General features: G+C 40.2%; 1 protein-coding gene across 1 annotated transcript in view; it reads right to left on the bottom strand.

Annotated features, from left to right (window-relative positions):
• Qrfpr (pyroglutamylated RFamide peptide receptor) overlaps positions 1–15,786 on the bottom strand; it is a 47,983-nt gene extending 32,197 nt beyond the window's left edge. The window contains exon 1 of the mRNA XM_050162343.1: positions 15,340–15,786. Coding sequence (XP_050018300.1) covers positions 15,340–15,676 — 337 coding nt within the window. The 5' untranslated portion in view covers positions 15,677–15,786. The remainder of the gene's footprint in view (positions 1–15,339) is intronic.
• Positions 15,787–23,448: the final 7,662 nt, after the last annotated feature.

Raw genomic sequence — 23,448 nt, 5'->3', positions numbered from 1 at the left:
AAAAGTCAGTGCCAATGATTAGGTCTCAAGATGACAGTCTGGGCTCATCTCAGTGTGACACAGAGTTAAAAGCCTATACTCAGGCACCTGTGAAATGGGTTTCTGTCTGCCAAAAACTACATCCCTTATCTCTTCTTACCTCACACAAATGGGGCATCTGGTTACATATAAAGCCCCACACTAACCTCCAGGATCCTTTTAATGAGTACCTGCAACATACATCAAAGCCTCTCTACACTAGTATCCAGGCTCCCCGCTATGCTACTTCAGGCTGATCAGCTTATAACTTCCTCCCCCACCTTTCAGCTCTTTAAAATTGGCAAGGCTTTTCCCCAGTTTTTCTCCTCTATCAGTGCTCAAGAGTTAACCATGACAGTTTTTGACTCCCCAAATCCTCTGGCTGTTCTCTCTCTACAAGTCAACAGATAGCAATGTGACAGTTCCATATTTTCCATAAACCTTTTGTTTCGATGTGTGCATGGAGAGATCTGGTTCTGTGACTTCACTGCACCCTCACTTATGGTACTGAAGCTCTTTATTCCTCAATACCAGCAAAATCCACACCACACAAATGACTGCTTTGGATCTATACAGAGAGAACAGCCACTTCTTTAATTAGAAGAAACCTAACACACATGAGGCCTTAAGCAATAACATGGGAATGGGAACCTAATGTGTCTGAATTAAGGAAATCAATGTGCTATTTGGCCATCATGAATTATAGCACTGAATGACTATCTCATATTGTCTTCTTTATTAGATGTTTATGTACATAATTTAAATATTTAGAAGACCTGTGGGCATTTAATATATCATTTAATACACAATTGAAAAAGTTCTGAAGTAGCAGCACACTCAGTAAAATGAAGTTACTCTACAATGTCTAATATCAGTCTCTTAGAGACTGCACTGCATGCTATTGAGTGATTTTTCTTTACAAGAATGCTAACTGATGGTCATTTCTGAATTATTTTCTAAATTTCTAATAATAAGAAGTATTATTTTTAAGTATAGTTGAGTTGGGGGCAGAGTAGAAATTACTATTCATATAGGGAAGAGAGATAAAACTTTAATGAGATGAATGATGAAAACATGGTTGCTCGAATCTTCCAACTTTTAATGTACATCTGCACCACTGGGCTCCTCTAAAGAGACAGCATAAGGCATATGTAGTAAAGGTCCCCAAGCATTCCTGGATGGAAATTAGCTACCTGTGCTCTGGACATCTAATGTGCAACAAATGTCTACACTGCATGGGGCAAGCAGAACTAGTATCTCAGGTTTAAATATGTGATGTCTGACTACAGTGAGCATCCCAGGTTTGAACTGCAGCTCTGTCTCATTCTCCTCCTCTCCCTGCTCTTTACTTTGAAATACACAGGCATGCACAGAGAATATAGTTTACCCTCATTACCAAGTAGAAAGTAAAAACCTTTGGCCTGACATGAGAAAAGGAAGGCAATTTCCCCTGTAAAGGTGCTCTATTCTCCTGCTGCTTACTGATTAAAAACAAAACCACATTGCCTATGTCTACATACATGCCTAAGAGTCACTCCCTTTAAGCCTGTGGGGGGCATTTTCTTTCAAACTAGCAAACCTACCTAGAGCCTTCATTGCTACTGACTTGTTTTCATGGTAGTGGAAGGTAATTTGCATGTTACCGAAGGAGAAAGGTAAACGCCAACCTAGATAATAACTTTGATCTATAATGGTGACCTGCCTGCAAGATGCACTGGTGCACTAGTATGGCACAAAGTTTGGGCGACTAACAAACCAGTATCTGATTGGTTTTAAGGCTCACTATAGAATGCATAGCCAACACTGCTTGGCTGACCAAGAGCCTGAAACTAGATAAGCAAGGACATGGAAGAAAACTAAATAATATTGTTCTGCTAAACAAATGTGGCAGCAAACAATGCCTAATGCCAATCTGCTGTACTCATAGGTCAGTGTCTTGCTCAGCCATCATCAGGGATGTGTCCTTCTTTAGTATACAAAAACAAGGACACACAACTGGACAAGGAGCAGAGACTAAGAGATCTTGGAATGTAAATGGGATACCTCATTCATTTTCCTCGCCTTATAGGTCAGAGAACCCTGTGGAAGATGAGGCAGAAAAAATTGTAAGCACCATAGGGATGGAGAACACCAAGCAAACAGCAAACAAAGCCTTCTAAACACATCAGGACTGATGCATGTATAAGCTCACAGAGGCTGCATGGATCTGCACCAGATGAGGTCCCAGCCCTGAGATTGGAAATGGACACACCCACATTCCTAACTCAGAAATTGTCTTCAATTGATAACCACTCACAAGTTAAAAATTAGCTTTCTCCAATGGAGTCTACCTGGGTTTTGTAGTGTCTCACTATACAAACCAGGCCCCAAGCCTCGTAGGGCCAACACAGAACAAACTCAATGGTATCTTTGTGGCTTCTTATCTCATAATGCTTTATTTAGGTGACCTTTTTTCTTTCCTATTGTTATGTTATATGCCTATTTTGTTTTGTTTTTAGGGTTTTTTTTTTTTTTTTTTTCTAATGAGAGCAAAGAAGGATGTGGTGTTTGCATTTGTTAATCATCTGGGTGTACACAGGTACAAATTGATACTCTTCAAGGCTGGAGAGAGCAGTTGCACATGGTGCCCTCTAGTGTTACAGTTGATGTCCAAGCATGGGATATTAAGACTCTGAGTCCAAGAGGTAACAGCTCTTATTTGGAGCTAGAAATCGAGGTTGCAGCTTTTAGTAACTTTTGGTGTTGCAGCTTGCCTTCATGTCTAGATGGTGAGATTCCTGGGTTCCTGGTAGTAACCAGGAACTCTTGAGACACTTGACCTGAAGACTTGACCATACTCTACCCCTTCATTCACGCTTACATTCATCCTGTCTCCTCTTCCATGATGTCCTTACAGAGAGTGACAGCTCTGTCTCACTCATGACTAAATATGTAACAACCACTTATTCTCGGCACTTTGGCAAGTTAGGAATCTCCTCAGGTATCACTGCCTACTGCAATAGGAAGCTTCTCTGAACAAAGCTGGCACCAGCCCTAATCTATGAGCATAAAGCTAGTTATTTAGAAGGCAACTTGACAGACCTATCATGTCCATTTTGCAAATCAGCAGCAATGGCCTGTGACCTCTTAGCTATGGGATTTTGACTAGGATTTTAGCACCAGACATGAAGTCTCTCCTTTGGATCAGCCTTGCTTTCAATTAGAAAGTGTTTTATTTTCCTTTAAGGTTTGCCACTATTGCCCAGTGGGCACATTGTGCTTGGCTGGTTACCAGTGTAGTTTGCAGGGACCACAGCTGAGTAAGACTGTTGATGACAGCTATCCTATATAGCACTTTCTGGCAATATGGGTACAAATCAAAAAGGAGGAAAATTCCAGTTCAGTTCCAGTTTGACCCCTCCATGTCCTACAACCCAAGTATGTGGTAACCTCAGCAATGGAGTCTTACTACATAGTTCTGCTGGGCAACCAACACCAGGGTCAATATCTATAATAATTGTAGGGCCTCAGAAGCCTCATTCCATAAATGTATTAGTAGTATACTTGATTCTTGATTTTTGTTTCTGCTTGCTTTATTATTTTCCTTTTAAGTACTATCAACATAGTCTATATACAATAATTAAAATCTCATACTGTATTTCTTTTTATCTATTCCACCCTTGAGTTCTTCCTTAGAATTATTCTTTTAAGCTTGGCACATTTCCAACACACAACCATTAATAAGTTTATTTATAGCTCAAGGGATGCCATACCAAAATTCAAATGTTAAGGACAGATACACTACAAGACCAAAGTGCCCTGATATACTGACAGCAGCATAAGAGGGAACCTGTGAGATTATTATTAAAATAACAAGTTATGCCTAAATAGTAAACTTATATGGCTTCTCTTCCTTCTTTTCTAGCTAGGAGCCTCCAATATTCTTGGTATCTCACAAAAATTCCATTTATAGTAAGAGACAAGTCTTAAGCCCCCTGTTTAACTTTTATGATCCATGGTTATAATCCTATCTAAGGCAGCTCTAGAGCCACACTATAATTTCACTTATTGAAAGGGGGAAAATATATGGGGTGGAGTCCTTCAGAGACCCATTGAACAAGATAATCCCCAAAGCCCATAAATAACCACTGTTAAGACGCCTAATTACCACTGCCCTTTGAGAAGTCCACAACCATGCTCTCAAGGATATCCTGTTCTTTCCCTGAGAGCTCTCTTTCGATTACCACCCATGCTAAAATCCATGTTAAACTTTATTTTTAGTAAACATCAAATCTGCTTCATATTGACTTGTCCTGAAATTCCTTTTCCTGGTCAAGTGAAGAAGCAGCTTTAACTGAGAGGAGGGCTGTAAAAGCTAAGGGAGTCCTGCAGCTGCTGGCAGCTGTTCTCGGCTGTGTCTCCTGCTGGGCCACTACCGACAGACACATTGAATTTGCTATAGTCAACTGCATTTGCTAATTTCCATTAGGCGTTTGGTTATGACCATGATATATGCACAAATGAGAGTGCCTGTCAGCTTTACATCCCTCAAACTGTTAGAGTCTAACAGATGCCTGTGGCAATTAACAGATAAAGATTAAAGGCTGTTTGGGCTCATTTTGAAGCTTCCAGCCTATGAAGAATTGCCTCCCCTTGACTTTGGAGCAAGGCAACCCATTATGGTGGGAATATATCGCAGAACAAATTACTTACCTCATGCCAAGAAATAAACTACAGAGTAAGAAGGGGCTGAACGCTCACTATTTCTTCTAAGTCATGCTCGCAGTGGCCTGAGAACTCCCCCTAGCTTCCACCTCTGAAAGGTTCTAATATCTCCCAACAGTGACAACCTGATGAAGCCTTTAACACACCACCAAAGTTTTGCGGGGATATCTGAAGTTTAAATCGCAGCAAATATGTAGCAATCTTTACATGACTATGCTCTTTGATGTGTTCTGTTTTTAGATACTTGAGGTTTTAAACTGGCTAATGCCCACCCAAAACTTCCTAATGCATAACCCCTAGCTCTAAATTCCTTGATAAGATTACTGTTGCCTCTATCAGAAGATCTTCAGAAGAATGCACTCAGACAGTATCTCTTGAACACCAACCTGAGCACTGGCATAAAAGCTAGAGAGTGGAAAAAAAAAACTACTCTGCTTCTTTAATTATAATAAAGAGAAATCATAATTCTTTTTTTTTAAGTAAAAGCTTTAGTTTGTCCCCTTTGAACTTCAGGGTCAAGTTCATGTTGATCATGAAATAATGAAGAGGTGGATCAAATATGATTATCACATATAGAAGTGGGGCCTTCCAAGATGGGTACAATTCCATAAAGCCATCAGGATGAAGCCTCCATGACTAGAGATAGCCTGAGGGAGAGGAAGAGATCACTACAGAGACGCAGACATATATGCATGCATGCAGAACTCACACATATACAAACATCCCCTAGACCTTGTAACGTCCTACCCTACCTCACCTGGAGAATTTATGAGGAAGAACGCCATTTCCAAATTTAGGTACTTGGATATCCAGGATGGCGAGTTAAATAAAGCACTTTTTGCTAAGAAACACCACTCAGTCACAGGCATTTAATTATAGCAACAAACAGTGGAAAGGTGTACCAAAATAGAGTTCCATAAAGACCACACTTACTTTAAAGACATTTTTTTAATCCCTTGTTAGGGTTTAAATGTGAAAAATTCTCCAGAGACTCGTGTTTCTGATCATGTGGTCTGAAGTTGCTGACACTATTCTAGGAGATTGTGGGAGCTTTGGAATTTGGGCTTAACTGGTAAACAAAGCCTCCTAGACTATGCCTAGAAAGCTGAAGTCCAGGCTCCAGACTCTCTACTTCATCACATGCATAGATGTGAACCAGCTATTCCAACTCTAGCACCAATCACCATCCTCCTCTGATGTGATAGACTGAAACTGTGGATCCAACCAAGCCTTTTGGCCCTCTAATTTGCTGACTTGTCACAGTAATCTGAACGTTAACTGATATACCTACTTAATTTTGTTTATCTAAATGCCAGTCATCTACAAGTGAAACAGACAGATATGCTATGTATTAAGTTTTGCACCAACCCCTAGCATAAGGATGTGAACAGTAGATACTAACAGCAAAAAACCTAATTACTATAGTAACCACCCTGAGGTACAGTGTTGAAGCAGAAGTATGCAGCCACTTTGACTTGCCAAGAGAAAGCGCCTAGGAAATTTAACAGAACAAAATAAATCAAAGTAGTATAAATTGGTGGTAAAAAGCAGTCGACTTTAATAAGTGATCCTTTATTCTTTCTAGAGAAGGACAAAAGTTGCATTGATAGCTGCACCTAGAGATTGTGAATTCCTTCTGCTGAGCTTCACGGAGCTGTTGCTCTGAGTTCTGCTTCAGTTTCCATGACAGCTACCTGCTTCTCACCTTGTTTTCAAAAGACACTAGCCTCCTTCATGACTGCCACAAAATAAGCCATCGTATAACACCAATTACTTGAAGTAAATTGAGTCTTTGTTTCTCACAACTAAATAATGCCTGCACAAAACACAGGAAAAGTAGGTGCAAATTCATATGCCATCACAGAAATGAACAGGGATCCCACAAAAGCTTCAAATATGACTATATGGAAAATACCCATTAATCCCTTTGAACACAAAATCTATGCTAATCTGTTTAGTGGACTGATTAGATTAAACAGACCTGCTTCTGAATTTATGGGATTTAAACACTGAGGGTGGGATGCAAACCACAGGAGCAAATGATCACAAGGTCATAAAATTACCCAGATGTGGTATTTCCTCAATACTAAAAATGTAAATTTAATTTGAATTTTGAATGTGTTCACCATTTCAACCAGATTCTTGGAACATCTTGCAAACTTATTACAGTTTGTAATTGTACTATAATATAAATTTAACTGGAGTTTTATTTTACTTCATTAAATACTTTTTTTAAAACAGTGGCCATTGCTAGCTTCCAAGGCTTTGTTATTTTACTGTTAAGAAAGTCTCAGACACTACTCATGTTTCTTATTTAGAACATACTGGGGAAGTCACTGCTTGAATCAGGATCATATTGATACTCCCACACCAGAGAAGAAAATGCGAGCTGTCAGCTGAAACCTTGACAGTAGTCCATGAGCCTCGTAGTAAAATATGAAATAGTGGTAATGGGTTAATTATTAATGTAAGAGCTAGGTAGCAATATGCTTAAGTGATTGCCCAAGCAATGATTTAATTAATACAGTTTCTGAGTGATTATTTTGGTCCTGGGCAGCTGGAAATGAACAAGCAGCCTCCTACTACATAGCTCCATAGAAAGAACTCTGGGCTCTTCTGATTGAGGAAGTCACCTGCATCAGAGATGTTGTGTCTCTTGTTTAGTACATCTAATATAATAAGAGCCTAGTAGGTCATTAGTTGAATGTAGTCTCATGAGTGATACCAGAGAGACCAGATTAAGAACCCCTCATCTGGAATTTAAAATGGTTGAAAGATATTTAAGGAAATGTTCAACTTCCTTAGCCATCAAAGAAATGCAAATCAAAACAACTCTGAGATTCATCTTACACTTGTAAGATCAAAAACACTGATGACAACTCATGCTGGAGAGGTTGTAGGGTAAGGGGGACACTCTTCCATTGCTGGTGAAAGTGCAAACTGGTATAGCCCCTTCGGATATCAGTATGGCAATTTCTCAGAAAATTAAGAAACAACCTTCCTCAAGACTCAGAAATAACACTTTTGGTTATATACCCAAAGGATGCTCAATCGTATCACAAGGACTTGTGCTTAACTATGTTCATAGCAGCATTGTTTGTTATAGCCAGAACATGGAAGCAACATAAATGCCCCTCAACCAAGGAAAGGATAAGGAAAATGTGGCACATTTACACAAAGGAGTACTACGCAGTAGAAAAAAAATAACGATATCTTGAAATTTGCGGGCAAATGGATGGATCTAGAAAACATCATATTGAGTGAGGTAACCCAGACCCAGGAAGACAAATATCATACTCATTCACGTGTGGCTTTTAGGTATAAAGCAAAGAAAAACTAACCTACAATTCACAATCTCAGAGAACCTAGACAACAATAAGGACCCTAATAGAGACATACATGAATCTAATTTACATGGAAAGTAGAAAAAAACAAGATCTCATGAGTAAATTGGGAGCATGGGGACCATGGGAGAGGGTAGAAGGGGAGGGGAGAGGAAGGAAGGGGAGTAGAGAAAAATATATAGCTCAATAAAAACAATTAAAAAACAAAATATAAGACCTGAAAAAAATAAACTATTTAAAAAATAGTAAAAAAAAGAAAAGAAAGAGAAATTATTTCTGAGGTTCATTCGTGTTATAGAATATAATAATAATTTATTCTTTTATACAACTGAATATATTCCAAATATTATATATTCACTACATGGATATATAACATTTTCTTTACCCATTTCTCAGTTGTTGGATACTCTTTTTTTTTTCAACTTTTAGGCTATTGTGAATAAAATTACATTTGTGTATAGATTAAAAGTTTTAAAAATTCAAAGAAAAAAGAACCCCTCATCTGAGCCAAGATGAAAGTTCTGTCCCGCAAAATGGGAGCAATGGTTTCTTTTATCACCCTACCTTGGAGGGGCTTATTCCACAGAACATATAATTGATAAAATAGAACATTTAAGCATCTCTATCTCTCACCTGTGGAGTGAGGATAATGTACCTAGTACATGGTGGGCTCTCTGTGCATAGCTGGCTATTCTTGTCACTCTTATTCCCTTGGCTCTAAAGTGCACAGTATTGCCCGCGACTGTCCAGATCAAGAAAATCCATGTGTTGTGGGAAAAAGCAGTCAACACCAAGGGACCAACATCATTATGTCACAGTGCCCCTGGACCTGGCGGTCAAAGTGAGAAGATCTTAATCTCCTTTCCAGGCCATGAATCCAGACAGCAAGAACGAGCACAGAAAAACGGCTGTGTGTGTGTGCTCATAATGAAAGGAGATTTAGTATGTGTTCTGGGGGCAGTGTTGTCACAGTGACTTGTTGAATAAAAAGGCAGGGTAACAAGTCAACAGGATCACTTTATGCTGATCTGCTGTATCTACATTATCCCTACAGTCAGGGGTAACTTGGAAAGTCATGTGAGCCTTAATTACCAAAGTGGCGTCAACCCCAGGAAAGCCTTCGCAGCCCAATCCAGTACCCTTCCCTAGGGATCTGCCACTGCCTCTGCAGCAAATGAAAGCACCACTGTGCTCCATTTTCTCAGTGCAAACAACATGTCGAGATCCTGATATTTTCAAAATAGAAGTAACAATTGTTCTGTAACTAATCAATAAATTAGCATAAGTTATCTGTAAATTGATATGAATAAAAGCAATTGTTTTGTACAAATACATAATGAATATATTTAAGAAATTACCAACAGCATGACAGTTCTTAAACTTCTTATTGTCTTATTGCATTTTTTTATTTTCATGTGTATGAGTGTTTCGCCTGCATGTTTTTCTGGGCAATACAATCGTATGGTACCCAGGAAACTCAGAAAGGGGTATTAAATCCCATAGAACTGGAGCTACTGAAGTTAGCCACTGTATGGGTGCCGGCAATTGACCCTGGTTATTCTGGAAATCAGTGGTCTTTCTTCAGCCCCTTTGTTTGTATTCTGAAACAGGGTCTCATGTATCTCAGGCTAACCTTGAACTCACTGTATTGCTGAGAACAACCTTAGACTTCTGATCCTCCTGCACTACCCCCTGAGTGCTTGGCTTATGGTTGCATACCACTGTATTTGGTTTATATGGTGTGTGGCTCAAACACAGAGGCTGTGCAAACATTCTACCAACTGAGCTATATCCTCTCGTCCAGTTTTTTAAATCATTCCTTTTTGGATAAAAATTTATTCTACATACAAATATACCAAACACTTAAAAAATAAAACTGAATTGGTAACAATTAGTTACAATTGTTACAATAAGTGCCCAGTCCTTTCAGTGCACACCGTCCTTTATTGTCAATTCAGTACTTCCAAGCGCATGTTTCCCAAGGGTACAGATGAAAAAAACGATATTTTAAAAATTTAAATAATTTTCCTCAATGTCAAATACTGCATTGCCAATTTATATCATTAGCATACTCAAAGCGCATTTCAATTCCACAAGGAATTTATAAAAATATTGGTCTCTTTTCATGCATATACTAAAGATTATTCATTTATTTACTTGTTCAGACAATGTCTCACCCGATAACTTGGGATGGTCTCAAACTTGCATCAATCTTGCTGCCTCGGTCTCCCAAGTACTTGAATTGAAAACATAAGCCACCATACCTGGCTTTGAAAGAGATGTGTAGGTGAAAAATACAAATAACCCTTCAATTTATATTTTGTTTTTAATTGTTTGTGGTGATATTTTGTTTGTAATTTAACAAATAAAGCTTGCCTGAAGATCAGAGTGAAGAGCTAGCCACTAGTTAGTCATAGAGGCCAGGCAGCGGTGGCACACACCTTTAATCCCAGCACTCAGAAGGCAGAGGCAGATGGATCTCTGTGAGTTCACTGCCACCCTGAGCTACAGGAGATTGAATCAGTCTAAAGTAGAAACAGAGTCAAACAGTGGTGGCTCACACTTTTAATCCCAGTAATAGCGAGGTGGAGATGGCAAGTGATATGACAGGGTGGAGAGAGGAATATAAGGTGTGAAGAGACAGGAGCTCAGCAGTTGGTCTGAGGAACTGGAGAGACAGATTACCCGGCTCAGTCTGAGGATTTGGTAGAGGTAAGAACTAGGGGCTGGTTGCTCTGTTATTCTGATCTTTCATCTTTCACCCCCTAATATCTGATTCCAAGTTTTTATTATTAAGACCAATTAGAGTTGTACTACAATTGTGTGTGTGCGTGTGTGTTTGCACATGCGTGTGTGTGTGTGCCACATGTGTGTGGGTACTCAGAGGCCAGAAGAGGATTTTGGATACCCTGAAGCAAGAGTTACAGGTGATTGTGAGCTTGTCACCATCATTTAGGATATTTTTGGAATCTCTCCCTCTCTCTTTTTTAATTGCTTTAAGTAACTGCTGCAAGTGAGGTGCATCACCTAAGGAATGAAATTCAGGCAAATAAACATGTTTACAGATATAATGACTCAGCTGTCAACAGTGGTACCAAGAGACACACAATGTCTTTGCTCGGTGATGTGATAGAAGAGGCAAGCCTAGTGTTTTCATTTCCTTTACTCTTTGCTTTGTGGGCCTAATATGTAGCAGTTGATTTCTATGGTGTAAATATTCCCAATAGAGATAATTTTAGTCCCACAACAAGACATTCTGACACAATCCCTGAGTAGAGCTGTTGGGTACCACATGCTCCAGAGGTCAGAGCAAGCTGCATCTGAATTGAGTTACTCTCTGGACTTGATCTGTCAGAGGCAGTTTCTAGGAGCACTTCAGAGACTTTCTATGCAAGCAGGTCTGAGAACAACTGCTGACAGGGTTGCTTACTAAGTTCCAAGGGCACGTGCCTCACCCGAGGATCTTGGTAGAACACTTAGTAAGTGCTGTGGTTTCTAGGAATGGAGATGTACTCCTTAGTTCTCTGTCAGCTTGACACAAGTGAAAGCTATCTGGTAGGAAGAAACCTTGATTAAGGGAATGCTTCCATCAGATTGTCTGCAGGCAGGTCTGTGAGGCATCTTCTTGATTAGACTGGTATGAGGGATCACCCATTGGGGCAGTGCCACCCCTGGGAAGAGTTCTTAGGCCTATAAGCAAGTAGAGAACAAGCCTACTAGTAAACAAACAGCATTCCTCTATTTCTTCTGCTTCATCCAGTTGCTACCTCCAAACTCTTGCCTCGAGTTCTTATCCTGACTTCCCTTTATGGTGAATTGTGAAAGACGGGTAAGATAAATAAACCCTTTCTTTTCCAAGTTGCTTTTATCTTTGCTGTTTTATCCCAGCAATGGACAACAAGCTAGGACAGGAGAGAACTAAACGAGGACAGGCAGTCATTCAGAGACTACTGTCCCAAGAGTTTAGAAGAAAGTCTTAGAAAACTCATAACTTAAAGCGTATGGGTTATGTATGACCAAAGTTGTTCAGGTGCTTTACTTTACAAAAATGCATTTGACTTAAATTCGAATTAGATGTCAGTATCATGAAAATCTATGTTCATGTTGAGGAAGGGGAGGGAGAGAGAAATGGAAACAGCGATTACACTAGAAAGTGGGATAGCCTGTCCACAGCTCTGGAGGAGGCTATTTTGCCCTTCCAGGAGACAGCCACCACCCCCCGCGCGACTGTCTGTATCACCTTATCCCCAGTGGCATTGAGAAGTATTTATATCCTAGGCTTTTACATAACTCATTTTCCTCCCGGTTATGGTAACCTTCTTTCCTTATTTTCTACAGTTCCCCACATATCAGCTGTGTATGCCTGAAGTGCCTTACACAATGTTCTTAAAACTTCAGACCTTTTTCTCCTCAAACTGTGGACTGACCATGTTCCTCCAGCACAGCCCATCCTTCTCTATGGAAAACAATCCAAATCATTCTTCAAGACCCGGCTCAACCAACATAGCCAAGGAAAGCCGTCTCATCTCTCCCCTGGTCCAAGTGCAGACTGGATCTTCTTCTGGATAGTAAAGACTGTCTTTGCTCACTTTTGGTATATTTTATTCTCTGAGGCTCCACAATGGTCTAGATAAGCTTTCATGTTCATAAGGAAAAATAGTTTGCTATATAGCAGATTCTCAACCATTTTATCAAATGAATAAATTAAAATTAAGTTTTGACTCTTACTATATTTAATTGTCTTTTGCTAATATATCAAAGGAATTTTTCAATACTATGCTAACCTATAATGTGCAAATTACTTCCTTCCATATCCTTGATCAGTCCCTCTGTAGGCTATTTCTTCTGCTCCCTGTTTTGTTTTTGGTCACTCAATATGAAGAATATTATTTATTCCACAAATCTTGTCCTAGATAAATAAGGATAGGAACTTCTAATTAAACACTTCTTAATAACTTTTACTTCCATGACATGGCCACTTAATGGTTTTGTTTCTGCTTTTTGAGACAGAGTTTCACCATGTCATCAGACTTGCCAGAAACATGAAGTCTTCTGCCTCTCTACCTCCCTCAGTCCTGGGATTAGAGGTATGTGACACCATGCCTGGGACAATCATCCTTTCCAAACCACTTTTGCTAACACACTTTATTCTTACACCATCCCTATACAATCTAAGAACTATGTATGACCTTCGGTTAGTATTTAGAAGCTAAAGTGATATATCCTCCACAGAGTAGGAAGAAACAGAAGTGGAACGCTTAAGAGAACCCTCAGCTATGCCTACCTATGACCTCTTAGAGGAGATCTGTGACCTCCCTTAGCATCATCTCTCAACAGGACTTGGAGTAAAAGATCTGTCTCACTCTACTTACTAACTTCTCCAAACTTTAACATATTATTTAAAAGCTGAGACCCAGACCTGCTCAGTTAGCCCATTTAGAGGCAAAGTCTGGTCCTTCCAGATTTAGCAATGATCCATGCTGCTTGTCCTCACAATGACAATATAACTACCCAGTAGAACAAATATTTTCCTAAATACTTGTATGAGCAGGAAAAGTAGTAATATTATAACTTATCCTCATAAAGCACATTCTAGTTGATAATCCAAATTTCTCCCTTAATTTGATGGAATGAGCTGTAGTGATGGAATGAACTCTAAGATGCCCAAATGCAATTGTTTTAACAAAGAACACAAAAAGTTTCTAATCTGTAATCAATTTACAAAGATCTATACCCTGGAATACTTTCTTTTTTCAGATCTCTTTTTATTATTTTTATTGAACTATATATTCTCCACTCTTCTCCCTTCCTCTCCCCTCCCCTTCTATCCTCTCCCATGGTCCCAAAAGTCCCAATTTACTCAGGAGATCTTGTCTTTTTTTTTACTTCCCATGTAGATTAGATCCATGTATGTCTCTCTTAGGGTACTCATTGTTGTCTAGGTTCACTGGGATTATGAATTGTAGGCTGGTTTTCTTTGTTTTGTGTCTAAAAGCCACTCATGAGTGAGTACATATGATATTTGTCTTTCTGGGTCTGGGTTACCTCACTCAATATGATGTTTTCTAGCTCCATCCATTTTCCTGCAAAATTCAAGTTGTTGGTTTTTTTCCTGCTGTGTAGTACTCCATTGTGTAAATGTACCACAATTTTCTTATCCATTCTTTGCTTGAGGGGCATTTAGGTTGTTTCCATACCCTGGAATACTTTCAAGTCAATTCTATGTACTCATTTTTTGATGCTTTTTAGAAAACACTTCTAAGGTAAAACGACAGCCAGCATTTAGCATTCTTATCACCAACAATAAATGCAACGCAAATGAAAAACAGCACTGCTGAAAGTATTTGCTGGTGATCCATCTCCAAGCGGATAAGGTGAGATAAAAACACCCTCCCTGTGTTTAAAAAAAAAACTAGTCTTGGGGAGGAAATGGCAGAATGAGAAGGCAAGGATCCATTTCTCATGCATTTACAACCACTTACTAAGAATTTTAACGCACCCACAGGATACAGTCACTCATGTAAGCAAGCAAGCAAGCAAGGTAGAATTAGAACTTCCTGTCTTAGTTCTCCCCCCTGGAAACAGTGGGGAAAAGATTGCTGAAGGTCTTCTGAGGCCCGGAACCCAGTGTCATCTTGTCTTTCCCTCCCACCCACTGCTCTTCTCTCACTGACTCCTGTCTTGGGGATTTCTGGACCTTTTCTACCTCTTATTCTAATGAAGGGCAAGTCCTTTAGAAGTTGAGGGAACTTGTTTACTGTTAATTCTCCCTTTATAAATCCAAGAATACAAGCACCAGAAAGTACTAATCCAAGAATTTTCTTTGCAGTGTATAGCTGTTGTGAAAGGTTTTTAAGTCTGTATTAGCAAACACATGCAAGAACCTGTTTGGAAATCTCATAAGCAACTGGAAAGGAAGCCTGGAAGTTGGGGGGAAAAGAGAGGGGGAAAATACCTTTGGGGTTATTTTATTAATATTATTATTTGAGAGATTATTCTAAAGTTTTAGTGGTTTATTTTAAACAGTGTGCGTGTGTAACCTTGTAATTATGGGGAGGAGCTGAATGAAATGAGTGAAGAATCACCCCTGTCCTGGACTGTACTTAAATATCTTTGGGACAAGAAGATGCCACAAGCCACAAAGAAAATAAAACAAAAAAACCAAATGCCTCCTGAGCAAGTAAGCCCTGCAGGGAAGTTCCGGGAATTCAGGGATTCTCTTGAGGAAGAAACAAAAGGCCATCAGAATGGGGGCGGGCAGGGACCTCCTTACCCCCCAGCCAGGTGTCGGAGACGTTCTGGAGCATGGTGACCGGCATGCAGAAGAAGACGATGAGCAGGTCGCTGAGCGCCAGGGAGCAGATAAAGATGTTGGTGACGGTGCGCATGGCCTTGCTGCGGGTCACCACATAGACCACCAGGGCGTTTCCGAAGAGTGCCAGGGTGAAGATGATCAGGCCGGCAAGCAGGAGGGCCAGCCTGACCCGGGCGGGCAGCTGCGGGGTGAGCACCAGTGGCCGTAGCCGATAGCGCGCGATAAACTGCGAGCGCGTCAGGTTGTGCAGCCGCAGCAACGCCGAGAGCTGCTCCGCGGTCAGGTTCCACGGCATGATGGGCTCCAAAGCCAGGACGATCGCCCGTGGGGCTGCCCGAGGCCGGGTAGGTGGGAGAGAAGTGGCGCCGCGGTGCAAGCTCCGCGAGAGAAGCTGGTGGTGACAAAGGTAAAGTCAGCGCTGCCGGTCAAACTGTTCGCAGTTCTAAGAAAGTTCCTAGCCAGGCGCTGAGGTTCTCAGAAACCTCACAGAGGCACTTGAGGCTAAGTGCCTCTTGCCCCCCCTCCCAGTTTTCTGGACCCTAGTGCAGTTGAACCCCGCCTCTCCGCATACTCCCCATCTCCTAGTGGGCTGTCTCCTGCACAAAGCACCTAGCATCAAGCATCTTTCCTTGTCAAGAGCCAAACAGCGTCCTGCTGTTGAGGTTTTCAAGTCTCTTGGTTCTCCTTTTGTGCAATCATGGATGGGACATAACTACCCATGGCAAAGCAGGGTTAAGTATTTTCTGCCTTGAAATAATAGTTACAGAAGAGAGGTTGCAGTCATACAAAAGGGTTTTACGCATACACTCAGTTTTCTCTGTTGTGTCTCAATTATATATAATATAGTACAAAGCAAGAAATTTTGCGTTTATGGTAAAAACTCAGAAACACATTGTAAAACAGTTGGGTTGTCTCCAGCATTGGTCTACTGATGAAACTGCTATGAAAAAAAAAAAAGCAAGTTTTCGTAGGAATCTAGTTTGCTCTTCTATTATGGGAAGCACCGAGAAATTTGATGGGTCTGTCATGTTGTCCTGAGCTGTTTGTTGTTGTTGCTGTTTTGTTTTGTTTTGTTTTGTTTTATCGTCATTTTTATAACTAGGTAGCGTTATCAGAGGAGAGGTTAAGAAAATGCTTCTGTCAGGTGGCTATCGGTTAGTCTGGGAAGTATTGTCTTGATTAATGATGGATGTGGGAGACGCAGCTCTCTGTGGGCAATGCCACCACAGGCAGATGATTCTGGATGGTAAATGAAAGCAATCAGAGCAAGCCATGAGAGAGCGAGCCAGTAAGCCGTACTTCTCCATGTCTTTGCATCAGTTCCTGCCCTGGGATTCCTGCCCTGGCTTTCCCTCAGTGATTGAGTGAGACCCGAGAGCTGTAAGCTAAAATAAACCCCTCTTCCCAAGATGCTTCTGGTCATGGTGGTCATTTATTTTGTGGTGATTCTGTACCAGTGAAATCAGGGTCACCACTCGGAGTTCTTAGCCTTATGAAAGGAACTTAAAAAGAGTCTCTAAAAAAGCCTCAGTTACTCTTGTAGTTTAAAAGAGAAACTTTAATGCTACTGTAACACACACCCCTCAATCACCCCTAAAATTATTTAAGTCATGACCCAAAGAAGATGAAAATTATTTTGGCTGTGAAAACCTAGAGATCTAGTTCTAAAGCTTTTCAGTAGAAAGACTTGGTGTCTGGTCTGGCATTCTAATCCCTACCCTTATACAAAGTCTCCTGACTTGATGCTCATGCTGGGATCTCCCAGCAGGCATTTCTGACTAGAAAGCCAAGGACATTTCTGACCATGCTACTTGTGGGTCCCTCTACTAACCTGCCTGTCATGTTTTAAATAAATGCTGATTGGCCAGGCAGAAAGTAGAGGTGGGTCAACCAGACAGGAAGTAGAGGCCGGGCGATGAGCACAGGAGAATGCTAGGAAGGAGGAAGCCCATTCACCCCATTCCTGCCTAGACTTTGAAGAAGCAACATGTGATCTGCCCCACTGTGAAAGGTACTAAGCCACATGGCTAACAGAGATCAGAATAATGGGTTAATATAAGCTACCAGATCTAATAAGTAGCCTGAGCTAATGGGCCAATCAGTTTTATAACTTATGGAGATCTCTGTGTGATTTTCTTTGTGGCTTGCCGGCTGTGGAGTATTGGGCAGGACAGAAACCCCAACAACCTGGCCCTCTATGTTACACTCTTAGGGTTCTCATTGTTGTATGGGTTCTCTGGGGTTGTGGCTTGTAGGCTGGTTGTCCTTTGCTTTATGTCTAATATCTACTTATGAGTGGGTACATATTATAATTGTATTTCTGAGTTTGGGTTACCTCACACAAGATGACTTTTTCTAGTTCTGTCTATTTACCTGAAAATTTCAAGATGTCTTTGTTTTTTACAGCTGAGTAGTACCCCACTGTTTAAATGTATTATACTGTCCTTATCTATTCTTTGACTGAAGGGCATCTAGATTCTTTCCAGATTCTGGCTCTTAACAATAATGCTGCTATGCACATAATTGAGCAAATATCATTGTTGTGTGAGTGTTCATCCTTTGGGTATATGCTCAAAAGTAGTTTGCTGGGTCTTGAGGTAGATTGATTGGTAATTTTCTGAAAAACTGCCATATTGATTTCCAAACCAGCTGTGCCAGTTTGCACTCCTACCAGCAATGAAGGAGTGTTCCCCTTCCCCACATTCTCTCCAGCAAAAGCTGCTATCAGTTTTTGATCTTGGCAATTCTGACAGGTGTAAGATGGTAATATGTAAGTTGTTTTGATTTGCATTTCCCTGAGGACTGAGGATGTTAAGCATTTCCTTAAGTGTCTTTTCACTATTTAAGATTACTCTATTGAGAGTTATCTGTCTAGTTCTGTACCCCATTTTTATGGGATTATTGGGTCTTTTGATGTTTATTTTTTTGAATTCTTTATATAATTTGGAGATGAGTTCTCTGTCAGATGTGTGGTTGGTAGATTTTGGCTTTTCCCCCATTCTGTAAGCTACTGTGTCTATGCTACTGGTGTTATATTTAGGAAGTGTTCTCCTGTGCCAATGCATTCTAGGTTATTTCCTGCTTTTTCTTCTATAAGATTCAGTGTTGTTTGTTTTATGTTGAGGTCTTTGGTCTGTTTGAACTTGAGTTTTGTACATAGCAATAGATATGGATCTATTTGCATTCTTCTACATGCCAATATCCAGTAATGCAAAACCATTTGTTGAAGATGCTCTCTTTTTTTATTTCATGGTTTTTAGCTTCTTTGTCAAAAATAAGTTGTTCATAGGTGTGTGGATTGATATAAGGGTCTTCAATTTAATTCAATTTGTCTATCTGTCTGCCTTTATGCCACTACCAAGCTGTTTTCATTATCGTAGCTCTATATTATAGTTAGTAATTCCTTGTCCTCTATGGGTATTCTCAAAATATGGCAGATGGAATGTTATATATTAGGAATAAGAAGACAGAGTAATAATTCAGGGTGGCAGAGCCCTTTTCACTTTCTTATGAAATAAGGAAGCCTGAATATCCTTAGTTCAATGTTGCCAAGCTTAAAGGCACATTAGAATCATTCCATCAGTATCCAATGTACCCTGCTACATTTGGACTCAATTTAGAATGAACTAGGTGAAACTCTTGTTCTTGGCCATGGCCTTGAATATTATTGATTAGAAAATGATCTTGACAAGGCAAAAGAAGAGGTCACACATCGCCCCCTCCCCCAACTCCCTCCCCCTCTCCCCACTCATCTCCCCCTCCTCCACTCCATTCCCCCTCCCTCTCGAAACTGAAGAGCAGTCCAGATTCCCTGCCCTGCAGGAAGTCCAAGGTTCTCCCACTTCTAGAAATCCAGGTCCAGGAAGGTGAGCATCCAAACAGACTAGGCTCCCACAAAGCCAATTCATGGATTAGGATCGAAACCTAGTGCCATTGTCCTTGGCTTCTCATCAGCCTTAACTGTCTGCCATGTTCAGAGAGTTTGGTCTCATCCCATGCTTATTCAGTCCCAGTCCAGCTGGCCTTGGTGAGCTCCCAATAGATCAGCCCCACTGTCACAGTGGGTAGGTGGACCCCTCTTGGTCCTGACTTTCTTGCTCATGTTCTCCCTCCTTTTGCTCCTCATTGGGACCTTGGGAGCTCAGTCCAGTGCTCCAGTTTGGGTCTCAGTCTCTATCTCGATGCATCATCAGATGAAGGTTCTAAGGTGATATGCAAGATATTCATCAATATGGCTATAGGGTAGGGTCATTTCAAGTTCCCTCTCCTCAGCTGCCCAAGGTACTATCTGGGGACATCTCCCTGGACACCTGTGAGCCACTCTAGGTTCAAGTCTCTTGCTAACCTTAATTAGGTTAATAAGGATGGCTCCCTTAATTAGGATATTATTTCTCTGATCCCACATCCACCCTTCCTTTATCCCAATCATCCCATTCCCCCAAGCTCCCCCCGTCCTCCCCTTCTCACGATTCTCACCCCATTTCCCCTTAGCCCCATGCCACCTCACCCCCAAGGTCCCAGTTTTTGCCCGGCAATCTTGTCTACTTCCCATATCCAGGCAGATGACTATATGTTTTTCTTTGTGTTTACCTTCTTATTTAGCTCCTCTAGGATCACAAATTATATACTCAATGTCCTTTATTTATGGCTAGAAACCAATTATGAGTGGGTACATCCCATGTTCCTCTTTTTGGGTCTGGCTTACCTCACTCAGGATAATGTTTTCTATTTTCATCCATTTGCATGCAAAATTCATGATGTCATTGTTTTTTTTACCACTGAGTAGTACTCTATTATGTATATATTCCACACTTTCTTCATCCATTATTCCATTGAAGGGCATCTAGGTTGTTTCCAGGTTCTGGCTATTACAAATAATGCTGCTATGAACATAGTTGAACAAATGCTTTTGTCATATGATAGGGCATCTCTTGGGTATATTCCCAAGAGTGGTATTGCTGGGTCCAGGGGTAGGTTGATCCCGAATTTCCTGAGAAACCGAAACACTGATTTCCAAAGTGGTTGCACAAGATTGCATTCCCACCAGCAATGGATGAGGGTACCCCTTCCTCCACAGCCTCTCCAGCAAAGGCTATCATCGGTGCTTTTGATTTTAGCCATTCTGACAGGTGTGAGATGATATCTCAAAGTTGTTTTGATTTGCATTTCCCTGATTGCTAATGAGGTTGAGCATGACCTTAGGTGTCTTTTGGCCATTTGAACTTCTTCTTTTGAGAATTCTCTGTTCAGTTCAGTGCCCCATTTTTTAATTGGGTTAATTAGCATTTTAGAGTCTAGTTTCTTGAGTTCTCTATATATTTTGGAGATCAGACCTTTGTCTGTTACGGGGTTGGTGAAGATCTTCTCCCAGTCAGTAGGTTGCCTTTTTGTCTTAGTGACAGTGTCCTTTGCTTTACAGAAGCTTCTCAGCTTTAGTAGGTCCCATTTATTCAATGTTGTCCTTAGTGTCTGTGCTGCTGGGGTTATACTTAAGAAGCGATCTCCTGTGCCCATCTGTTGTAGGGTACTTCCCACTTTCTCTTCTATCAGGTTCAGTGTGTTCGGACTGATATTGAGGTCTTTGATCCATTTGGACTTGAGTTTTGTGCAAGGTGATAGATATGGGTCTAATTTCAATCTTCTACAGGTTGACATCCAGTTGTGCCAGCACCATTTGTTGAAGATGCTTTCTTTCTTCCATTGTATACTTTTAGCTCCTTTGTCGAAAATGAGGTGTTCATAGGTTTGGGGATTAAATTCCGGGTCTTCTATGCGATTCCATTGGTCGACTTCTCTGTTTTTATGCCAATACCACACTGTTTTCATTACTGTAGCTCTGTGATAGAGTTTGAAGTCAGGGATGGTAATGCCTCCAGAAGATCCTTTATTGTATAGGATTGTTTTGGCTATCCTGGGTTTTTTATTTTTCCATATAAAATTGATTATTGTCCTCTCAAGATCCGTGAAGAATTTTGATGGGACCTTGATAGGAATTGCATTGAATCTATAAATTGCCTTTGGTAGAATTGCCATTTTTACTATGTTGATCCTCCCAATCCAAGAGCAAGGGAGGTCCTTCCATTTTCTGATATCCTCATCAATTTCTTTCTTCAATGCTTTAAAGTTCTTGTCAAATAGATCTTTTACTTCCTTGGTTAGAGTTACCCCGAGATATTTTATGCTGTTTGTGGCTATTGTGAAAGGTGAAGCTTCTCTGATTTCCCTCTCTGCTTCCATATCCTTTGTGTATAAGAGGGCGACTGATTTTTTGGAGTTGATCTTGTATCCTGCCACATTACTAAAGGTATTTATCAGCTGTAAAAGTTTCTTGGTGGAGTTTTGAGGGTCACTTATGTACACTATCATATCATCTGCAAATAACGAAAGTTTAACTTCTTCCTTTCCAAGTCAAATCCCCTTGATCCCCTTATGTTGTCTTATTGCTATTGCTAGAACTTCAAGCACTATGTTGAAGAGGTATGGCGAGAGTGGGTTTCTGAGTTTAGTGTTCCTGAGTTTAGTGGGATGGCTTTGAGTTTCTCTCCGTTTAATTTCATGTTAGCTGTAGGCTTGCTGTAAATAGCTTTTATTATATTTAGGTATGACCCTTGTATCCCTAATCTCTCCAAGACTTTTATCATAAAGGGATGTTGAATTTTGTCAAATGCTTTTTCAGCATCTAATGAAATGATCATATGGTTTTTTTACTTTCAGTTTATTTATATGATGGATTACATTGATAGATTTTTGTATACTGAACCAGCCCTGCATCTCTGGGATGAAGCCTACTTGATCATAATGGATAATTTTTCTAATGTGTTCTTGGATTCTGTTTGACAGTATTTTATTGAGGATTTTCGCACTGATGTTCATGAGTGAGATTGGCCTGTAATTCTCTTTCTTGGTTGAGTCTTTGTGTGGTTTTGGTATCAGGGTAACTGTAGCTTCATAAAAGGAATTTGGCAATGACTTTTGTGTTTCTGTATTGTGAAATACATTAAGGAGTATAGGTATTAGATCTTCTTGGAAGTTCTGGTAGAATTCTGCATTGAAACCATCAGGTCCTGAGCTTTTTTTTTTTTTGGTAGGGAGGTTTTTTATAACAACTTCTAATTCTTCGTGAGTAACAGGTCTATTTAGATTGTTCGCCTGGTCCTGGTTTAACTTTGGTATGGTGCTTATCTAAAAAAGTGTCTATTTCTTTTACATTTTCCAATTTTGTGGCATTTAGGCTTTTGTGGAAAGATCTAATGATTCTCTGAATTTCCTCTGTGTCTGTGGTTATGTCTCCCTTTTCATTTCTGATCTTGTTAATTTGCGTATTCTCTCTCCGACGTTTGATTAGTTTGGATAGGGGTTTATCAATCTTGTTGGTTTTCTCCAAGAACCAGCTTTTTGTTTCATTGATTCTTTGGATTGTTTTCTGTGTTTCTATTTTGTTGATTTCAGCCCTCAGTTTGATTGTTTCCAGTCCTCTACTCCTCCTAGCTGAATCTGCTTCTTTTTTTTTTTTTTCTCGAGCTTTCAGGCGGGCTTTTAAGTCTTCAATGTGTGCTTTCTCCATTTTCTTTAAGTGGGCACTTAGTGCTATGAACTTTCCTCTTAGCACTGCTTTCATAGTGCCCCATAGGTTTGAGTATGTTGAGTCTTTATTTTCATTGAATTTAAGGAAGACTTTAATTTCTTTCTTTATTTCTTCCTTGATCCAGGTGTAGTTCAGTAGTTGACTGTCCAGTTTCCATGAGTTTGTAGGCTTTCTGGGGGTAGCATGGTTGTTGAATTCTAACTTTAATCCATGGTGATCTGATAAGACACAGGTGGTTACTAATATTTTTTTGTAACTGTGTAAGTTTGCTTTGTTACTGAGTATGTGATCAATTTTTGAGAAGGTTCCAAGAGCTGCAGAGAAGAAGGTATATTCTTTCCTATTAGGGTGGAATGTTCTATAGATGTCTGTTAAGTCCATTTGACTCATTACCTCCATTAATCCTCTTAGTTCTCTGTTAGGTTTCTGTCTGATTGACCTGTCCATTGGTGAGAGAGGAGTGTTGAAGTCTCCTACTATTA

This window comes from Alexandromys fortis, unplaced genomic scaffold (assembly GCF_014885135.2).
Source record: "Alexandromys fortis isolate MF-2015 unplaced genomic scaffold, M_Fortis_MF-2015_v1.1 scaffold_117, whole genome shotgun sequence".
NCBI lineage: Eukaryota > Metazoa > Chordata > Mammalia > Rodentia > Cricetidae > Alexandromys > Alexandromys fortis.
The sequence above is the reverse complement of the archived record's forward strand: the minus strand, read 5'-3'. Positions and strand labels throughout refer to the sequence as shown.